The 10359-nt window shown below is 34.0% G+C and overlaps 1 protein-coding gene across 1 annotated transcript; it reads right to left on the bottom strand.

The window, feature by feature from the left end:
- Positions 1–4823: 4823 nt before the first annotated feature.
- LOC114174569 (uncharacterized) lies at positions 4824–5257 on the bottom strand. The gene is made up of 2 exons (XM_028059404.1): positions 5099–5257; positions 4824–4988 (listed from the first exon to the last, which is right to left on the bottom strand). Exons 1-2 carry the CDS (start codon positions 5255–5257, stop codon positions 4824–4826), a joined length of 324 nt encoding a protein of 107 aa, XP_027915205.1.
- Positions 5258–10359: the final 5102 nt, after the last annotated feature.

Raw genomic sequence — 10359 nt, 5'->3', positions numbered from 1 at the left:
CTTTTCAGAATATAATCCTGATAAAACTCAGTTACGCGTGAATTTTATCCGGTAATAATAAGAAAATTGTCATGGTTTTCTTTTTGTGATGAATCACAACAACAACATGCGTGTGATTGAAGATGCGAACTTGAAATGGAAACATGGACCTACCTAGGCCTACATAGTCATTGGTTGAATGAAAAATTTATTATGATAAAGCAACATAAATGGGAACACGTGGGTTCTGAAGAAATGTCTTTTTTTATGTTTATTTATGGAGGTGATTCCTGATTGTACAACTACCACAAGTGTAAAATGTAGTGTGTTGCGAATTGAACGTGTGTATAGTGATCGAAAGCAACTGGTGGTGGAAATGTTTGTGTTTGGGTTCAATAATATGAAGGCTGTGTCAGACGCATAACTCACCTAAGTGCTTTAATTGTCAAACCACAATTGTAAGAGTAGATTTCACAAATTTAAATTTTTAATATGTAACTACATTTACATTAATTGATTTTGTTTTTAACACCTATAGTTTAGTATTTTTTTTTTGTTAAATATGTGATTGGTACTTTAAGTTTTAGTAAATTTTGTAATTAGTTCTTTTTTAAAACTTTATATCAATTTAGTCTTTTATTTTTAGAAATATGTGGATTTAATCTTTTATACTAAATTTTGTTAAGTTTATTTAATATTTTAAATGTATTTTATGATAATATTTGAGTTAAAATTAAAGTAAAAATGTATCCAGTGTAAACAATTTAAATATTATTATGAAATGTACTTCAAACGTCATATAAATTTAATAAAATTTAGTTAAAATGAGGTCAAAAACTTTAAAGAGTGATTAATTTCAAATTTCACTGAAACTTTAGGGACAAAAACATATTTAAATTTATTTTTATTACAGAATAAATTTCAACTCATTTGGGTCAGTTTGTCTATCTTTTGAACATAGTCTAATCATATTCATAATTCATTTAATGAGTTTTTAGATAGGGTATAGTTGGTTATATATATTTAGTAATTTAGCGATTGTCCTTTATTAAAAAAAGATAATAATAATAATATGTAATTAATCTTAAAATAGTTATTTTAAATTTACACAACAAAAAATAAAAGTAAAGAATTTCAATTACACATTAATGTTAATTTTTTTAATAACAATTATAGAAAGTGTTAAAAAGTGTGTTTAATTATCTTAAATATTAACGAAATTCAAATAAAATTAATAAAATCAAAATGTGTAACTTTTCTCTATTTTATATAATGTAAGCACAAGAAGTATTTTATCTAATAAATAATTGATTTAACTGATATTAGATTGGGCTCTAGCAAACATATTTTTAGAGTTGAGTTTTGTAAATGAGAAGAAGCCTACAAACAAATCCTCACATACAAGTCATATGATAAGGGGGGCTTCTCCCTGCACCTCCAATAATCTCTCCTGTACCCCCAAAACCTATTTTATTTCCATGTTTGCCCCTGGTTAAAAAAAAAGTTACTGTGTCTTTTTCTCTCTTTCACCGCATTGCACCCCCAAATACCCCTGCACCCCTCACACCCCTCAGCACACTGCACCCTCAAAACCCCTGCACCCGCACCCCAATAAAGCAAATAAAGCAGATTCCCTCCCTGCACGCACCTGCACCCTTGGAATCTTTGACCTAATAAGCCTCCACGCCTCCACACACTCTCCATCCTCATTCTCCCTCTTCTCCCTCTTCTCCCACAAATCATTCTCCCCACGCCATCCTTTTCTCATTCACAGAGTATCCTTTTCTCCTCCACACACCATTCTTCTCCCCACCGTTCATCCTTTCCCGCGGCTTCTCCATTTTTTACAAGTAAGTAATACTGGTTTTTTAATATTAGACAACATGTGTATATTTTTATTTTAATGCATGTGTATATTTTTATTTTAATTGATTTTATATGTAGCTTTTTCTTAAACCTGTTGGAAAGGTGGGTTGTGTTGATGAGTGGTGTGCGTTTGAGAGGAAGGTGGGTTGTGTTGATGAGTGGTGTGCGTTTGAGAGGAAGGGTTGTGGCGTTTTTTTTTTTTTTAAGGAAACGGATTGTGGAATCCGTTTTTTTTTTTGGAAACGGATTGTGGAATCCGTTTCCCGTTTTAATTTTTTTTTTACAAAACGGATTGTGGGATCCGTTTATTTTTTTTTAGGAAACGGATTGTGGAATCTGTTTCCCTTTTTTTTTTTTTTACAAAACGGATTTTGGAATCCGTTTTTTTTTTGAAACGGATTGTGTAATCCGTTTCCCTTTTTTTTTTACAAAACGGATTTTGGAATCCATTTCTTTTTCTTTTTAAATTAATTTTTTTTTACGAAACGGAATGTGGGATCCGTTTCCCCTTTTTATTATTTTTTTTTTACAAAATCCGTTTCTGTTTTTTTTTGGATGCCTTTAATGTTTTTTATTTAAATTCATTTTTTTATTTAAATTCGTTTGATGTAATTAATTTGATTGTGGTCCGTCTTCAGTTTGTGAAATTGAACCCACTTAGAGTGTTTTTACGAGGAAAAAGAGGAAAGATGATGTGAAATTGAACCTGCACTTACTACATTTAGAGTGTTTTTACGAGGAAAAAAAAAGGAAAGATGAGGGCGAGTATTTATTATTTATTATTTATTAATTTGTATTTTATTTTATTATAGATATGGTCAGGACACGAGGAAATATATCTAGACGTGGTTCAAATGATGCACCCGAGAGTTCCAGATAGGGTGGTGCACGAAAGAGACCGACAACATCGGCTCGTAGAAGGGGTCAGCATGAGGCTAATGTTGTTGAGGATGACGTTGTTGAGAATGAGGTTCCTGACGTTCCTCGGGAGGACGAGCAGGTCATTAATAACGATGGTGGAGGATTTCCTGGTGGGCCGTATGATACATCTTTATTGACGCAGTACCAGGATCATGTTGCACGCATGATATGGGATGGTCAGGTCAGTAAGAAGTTTTTATATATGTTTAATTTTGTTGTTGTTAAGTATTTTTATTGTTGTTTGTTTCTTCTGTTAGGATCGAGTTGTGAAAGTGGTCTCCCATATTAAAAAAGTTAAGAAATTAGGACGTCCTCACCCTGCTGTTGCACCTTTTGTGTTAGCTTCTGGATTATCGCCTTTGTGTGACATTTTATATGAATATATCGATCTTGGGTTAGTATTGGGTTTCGTGGAGAGATGGCATCCCGAGACTAATACTTTTCATTTACCCATTGGGGAGATGACCATCACTTTGGATGACGTATGGTCACTTCTCCATCTTTCCATCAGTGGAAACTTTTGCTCCACTGAAAATCTGGAATATGAAGATTCTGTTCAGATTTTGACGACACTTCTTGGTGTTGACCGGGCCATGGCATGTGTGGAGCTGAATCAAAGTCGGGGTGCACAGGTCTGACTGAGCTGGTTGAGAGACTTGTATCACAGCTGTTGTGAAAACGAGCTATGGGAGTTTGCTGCACGTGCATATCTTTTGCACCTTGTAGGGTGCACGATATTTGCTAACAAAAGCGCCACATATGTTCGTACACATTATCTCAAGCTATTTAGAGATCTCTCCACATGTTGTACATATGGTTGGGGAGTTGCTGCTCTTGTCCACTTATATGAGCAGCTAGGAGATGCCAGCTTTGCAAATACAAAGCAATTAGCTGGATATCTACCTCTTCTGCAGGTACCCATTTATATGACATTTTATTCTTTATTTGACTTGTTTTTAGTTTTATATGACAATGGTTAAATGAAATATTATTTGATACAGGCTTGGATATACGAGCACTTCCCTACATTGGGAAGGAAGCAAGTACGGGATACATATGTGGAGACCGAACCCCGTGCTCTACGTTATGTCACTGGATGCGCCATTTCCGCTATAGCTGATGTTAGAGTCCAGTTGGATGGCTTGACATATGATGGGATGATTTGGAACCCATATGTAGCACACAGAGCTGCTCGACAACTGGTAACACATGGCATGTTTTCTGGCTTCCTGAGGGTTGGGACCGTCGTACAACGTCATTTGCCGGAGCGTGTGTTGCGACAATTTGGCTTCATCCAGCCTATTCCACGACCGCCTAGTTCGGTTCCCATGATGGACTTTGAGGCTATTGATGATCGGTGGAAAAAGCACGAGCAGTTTGTTGTACATCAAGTGGTCCAAGCACCAGCTCCTTTTTCATGTTCAGATGGATATTTGCAGTGGTTTAGGAGAGTCTCCCATCCATACATTTTACGTGGAGCTAAGGCTGACCGACCTAGCCTTGTGCTTGTGCCCCGACTTCGTCGGAATTTGCCAGATGACATAACAGTTCAGAGGACGTCACCTTCATCATCTTCCAGTGGTTTATTGGTATGTAACACATTTAGTTGTTCATATTATTAGTAACTTTTAATATTTGACATTAACTTGTTATTATCACAGGGTCTCGTGAAACGCATCGTAGGTGGTCTTCAGCGGATGATAGACTGTAGAGACGTTACTGAGGGCACAGTTGCCTGGGATCACACTCATGAGTTATTGCAGATGGCTCAAGATGGCGTTGAAGAGGAAGAGACTAGAGGAGGACGTAGAGTTCGAGGTCGACGACCATCTACGTCTGGATAGTCGATTTATTTGTATTTGATGTTAGAATTGACATTTCTATTGGATTTTATATTAAGATATTTCATCTATATATGGTATTTTATATTAAGTTATTTAATGTTAGCAATGAGGCCAAAATATATCCATCCCTTGGCCAAAGGAGTTAGAATTTTATATATTGGTAAAATAATTACAAACTACAACAGTAAAATACTTAAATACAATCAACACATATCAGTCTTCCATGAGATCTACATAACTACGATCCACTATGTGTAAATCTAGGAATGCTTGCATCCTATCTCTATAAAATGATGCCCACCCTTTTGCCTTTGGGTAACAATTGCTAGATGATATGATATCCACTGTCGGTAATGGACAGCCTTCTTGTAGACGAACCTGTAAATACGCAATTAGTCAATAGAGAAATAAAGTTCTTTATAAAAATAATATATATATATATATATATATATATATATATATATATATATATATATAAACATATATACCTGCACAAAATGAGAATTGTAAACATGTCCGATACAAATTAGTCGATGTTGACTTTGCAAAATAGGTGGGGATGTACGAAGTGGGAATATAGTCAAATTCTGAACTGATGACAAGCACACGAGGATTACATTATACCGATTAGCAATCGCATACCCCATGTCTGGTATAGTCATCCACTTGTCTCAATTAGCCTGTATATAATTAATTAGATTATAATAAAACAAAATCATAAAAAACTTGTAATACATAAATTTCAACACTGGTGTATAGAAGTTATACCCCTGATGGTGATTGAACTAGCAAAGACTTTCTCAGTTTTTCCAGACGATCATAGCCTCCAACTAACGTTGCATATTCATGTCGCCATTGACTAAGTTCTTTGTATAGATCATGTCTGATTAGAGGTCACGACTCCTCACCCATACCCAACAATGCAGCAATGCATCTATATCCACAATGACCGTCCGCCACAACATCGACAACATCGAGTATATAAGGATGAAAAACAAGATTGAACTGTTCTAGCATGGGTATTACTTTCTCTTCAATTACACGTTTGCTCTTCACCTTGTTTTCTGTTTTTGCAACGCACGTGTCTTGTCTTGAGGACTCAATGAAGGCGTCCACATGCTCAAAATAGGAGGGATCACATTTGGTTGACTTCTTTGATCTATGACTCTTAGCTGCACCTTTCGTCTTAACTTTACTCGGTGGTGGTAACATCGATGTCATGGAAGGGATAACTATGTCAAGTAATTTATGTTTTATGGTCACTTTTCCTGCAATATCAACTTCTTTGAAAAGATTAAGCAGTAGATCAACCTCCCTCTGAATAGATAATTGCCCTTCAGATTGTGAAGACGAGACATTGGAGAAGCTCAACCTAGTCCACATGACATGAATTTCTTGGAGAGGAATAATCCCAGGATCATATCGTGCTAATTCACACGCACATGGTAGACCATAAGTTTGTCTGAGAATGTAGCCACAACGACTACTATGGAATCCAATCTTCTTTACTCTTTCCAACTCTGGAGCAAGGAGTTCTAAGGCACATCTAGAAATATTTCTCACTAATCTTCTATAACTCAATGCCTTATAAGAGTCACTGATCAGATTTAAACTTCTTTCAAAAGACGCCTTAATTTCGTTGTGTTGCAAGATAATAACGTTGTGAATTCCATCCCAACATGAACAAAGATCTCCCATACTACTTCCAAGAACTTTCTTCAGACTCCAGTGAGCAGACTCAACCCTAGTACAATTTATACAAGGAAATCATATAAACCATTAATAAAAAAAATTAATTAATAGCAAAATACAAACATACCTGTTTGATGTTGTATTCCCCAAATGCATAACTTTGTTCGTCCATGCCTTCACAAAGAATTTTTTATAAGGAATGATCCACGAGTCGTTAACATATTCAAAGAATACAGGCCATGGCTGGCAAACAAGCTCAAGACGATGAACACACTCGTTGAACTTTAATTCATCTTCACAGTCCATGACATTCTCCCAGGCTTGCAATACAACATCCCATGCATCAACAGAATTTACTAACATTTTGCACTTTGCCTGCACATTTTTTTGAATGTGGAAACGACATAGAAGATGATAACACTCAGGGAACACCATGCCAACAACATTCATTAGAGCAAGATCCCTATCAGTTACAATGACTTGTGGACCACCCTCGGACGTCATAAATAGACCTCTTAGCCTTTCAAGAGCCCAAATGAAATTATTTTACTTTTCACTAGATAAAAATGCAAAAGCGGCCGAGAAAGTTAATCCTGTTGAGGTCACACCAACAATCTCAAGTAATGGCAACCGATATTTGTTGGTTTTATAGGTACTATCCATTAAGAACACAATATTGAATGAATTTAACAACTTCACAGCATCAGGATGGGTCCAGAACAAATCGCTTACCACATCAGATTCATCAAGACATCTACTAAAATGGATGTAGTGATCACGTTCCAACATCAACATTAACTGTTGTAACTCAGTTCTTGAACCTCTTATTGAACGTTTGTACCTATATCTTGCATTATACACTTGCTTCAGAGTTGTAACATTACAATCATCTTTTTCTTTCAGAGTGAGAAGTATATTTGCAGGTTTGACTTGACTTTTGGTCATATCAACAAGCAACGACTGTTTAGTAGACTTCAACCTACCCGCATAGGGGTGACCAACTAGAGTAGAAGAGACATCGTGATTATGGTAACCACATTTTACGTTCAACACCCATCCCTCCCCTTGAGAGATGGGTCTCCCTCTCAATCTAAAGGGACAATCACATTTTCTTGTCCCAGATAAACTGGGTTCTGCATCACACTTGTATTTTCTATATTTTCCACCTCTTTCACAACCTAATAATACATGGGTCTTTCTTCCTGGTTGTCCATTGTATTTATCCGATCTTAGAATAATAACGACAAAGCCAAGATTATAAGCAACCCCTCTAACCCATTTAATTAAATCTTCACGTGTTGAGAAAATATCATCGGTTGTAAAATGAGATGTATAATCTTGTTCGCAGATATCATGAACAAAATCAGAAAACTCTGACATGAGACTACAATTTTGTTGAGAATCCGCTTGAGAATCCAAGAAACTCAAATAACTAAAATGATGATCTTCCATAATGAACTATAATAAAAAAAGAAATTTTAATACGTAAATAACCCATCTAAATGCATAAAGAATGCAACACGTATCACAGAAAACGAGTGAATGCAACACGTATCAAAAATTGAAAACTAATTGCATGTTGATATTCATTGCATAATTTACGTTAGAAAATTCACCAATCACACAGTATACATTCACTCATATTAAAAATTCACCAATAACACAATATACACACCAACACACAAAATCCAAGTATGAAACAGAATAGTATGAAACGAAATAGCTATTCCGTTTCACATCTTTAAGACACGGATTATGTAATCCGTTTGGAAAAACAAAATTTTGGTTTCTATTTGATGTTCAAGTGTTTGGACTTCAAGTGTTTGGTCTGTCGGACAAAACATCCATGCAAATAAGGAGCGAAAATTTCAACGAAATAAGTGATTCAATTCTATTTCTAAGACCATGACAGCACGTACATGCATGCCACCAATCTTATTCACCAGTTCTTTTCTTTGCACAGAACTGGAAATGGAATCAAGAAGAAAGAAATGGGGTGAGGGTGTGTGGGTGTAATTTTTAACAGAATATTATGCAAGGTTTATTTACCAATAACATTTAAAAGTAACATTTAAAAATAATGGGGTGATCGTGTTATTTTTTTATGGGCAGAAAAAAATCATGATTTATGCGAAACGGCATACACTTTCCGTTTCGTAAAATATTGTGAAACGGATTCTTTATTTATCATCTAACAAACGTACACCAAAAACAAATGTATTCTTGACTTACAACATCCCCACAACCACCTACGAACATGAGTAATAAACATATATATATATATATATATATATATATATATATATATATATATATATATATATATATATATATATATATATACATATGTAATTTTGTGATGGATGCGAAAATCATAATTTATAGGAAACGGAATACAGAATCCGTTTCATAACGTTTTGAAACGGATTCTGTATTCCGTTTCAAAAAAGTTTGCAAATTTTTTTATGAAACGGAATACAAAATCCGTTTCAAAACGTTATGAAACGGATTCTGTATTCCGTTTCATAAAAAAATTTGCAAATTTTTTTAGAAACGGATTACAGAAACCGTTCCATAACATTTTGAAACGGATTCTGTATTCCGTTTCCCATACATTTTGAAAAACAACCGTTTTGAAACGCAGACAATCCCTTCAAACAAATTTCGTTTACAAAGAACTTAAGGTGGTATGAAGGCTAATCTGGATTGACGGAAGTACCTCTCCAAGATAAGGCAGTTACTGAGTGACAGAATAAACGAAACATGATTCCTTAAAAAAAATAAATGAAAGTCATACAATACAAACCAGAAGAGGGACCACCACACACAGAATGAACGAATGAAGACAAGAGGGACCACTACAGAGAGAATGAACGATTGAAGAAGGACAACTCTCACTCTCAGGACCACGAACCACTGAGCAAAAATTTTAATGAAAGCAGCTGGATGATGGAGAAGAAACGGAGTACAAGAATACTAAATAGTAACGTATAGTAACGTTTTGGGGGGTGCAGGGACGTTGACGCAGTAAATGAAATTTACTGCGTCCCTACCCACTTTCACCCATTCTCACAGTATATTAAATAAGGGTATAAGCGTAAATTTTGGAGGTACATGAGATTTCTTGGAGGTGCGGGGAGAAGGCGCCTATGATAAGGTAATAAAATTAGACAAAAGTGCCTTTTATTCTTAACATAATATTAATGGGCCTTGCACCAAGAAGGCCTTTTATTGATAAAAGCTTATCTTTTATTTATCCATTTTGTGCACACCTATCATTTTAAAAATTATTTTTCCATCAAACCCTATTTATTCACATTCTTGCATAATTTTTTATTTTATTTTCTTTTGAAAAAATAAAATACTAGCAAGATTGCTTTTCGATCTATCTTGAAATGTCAATTTTTTCTGTTATTGTTACATTTTTCCGGATGTGAACTTAATTTAATAGATCAACAAAAAAAAATTTATTTTGAAAAATTTATTTTACATGTTATTCAATTCAATATTAAAAATAATATTTAATTCATTTATATATTAAAATTATTATAAAATATTTTATTTACGAATAAAAATTATATATTTCGTTCACGTGTGTACATATTCACTATTTAATTTAATTTGTTACGCAAAGATTACTCATAACTAATAACTTTTTCTTTTTCATGTTTTTAATTTATTAATTAAAATTATATGTTTATAATTTCACATAATTTAAAAAATAATTTATAAATATATTATCATTTGAAATTTAATATAATAATATATATTTTTAATATAACTTAAAAAAATATATAAAGAATAAAAAAAATCGACCTTATACACAAGTCTACAAATAATAGTTAAAAAAAGTTGTACTCACTAATTTTCTTTTATATAAATATATATATATATATATATATATATATATATATATATATATATATATATATATATATATATTGAATGTATAGGCCTTACAACTTAAAAGTAGAGAACATTTATTGTAGTACGGAATAAACAACTCTAGATAAAGGAAGGGACATAAAGGTATGCCATTATTGTAGTACGGAACCAC

This window comes from Vigna unguiculata, chromosome 2, assembly GCF_037176805.1.
Source record: "Vigna unguiculata cultivar grain cowpea cultivar isolate G323 ecotype 2 chromosome 2, ASM3717680v1, whole genome shotgun sequence".
Classification (NCBI taxonomy): Eukaryota; Viridiplantae; Streptophyta; class Magnoliopsida; order Fabales; family Fabaceae; genus Vigna; species Vigna unguiculata.
The sequence above is the reverse complement of the archived record's forward strand: the minus strand, read 5'-3'. Positions and strand labels throughout refer to the sequence as shown.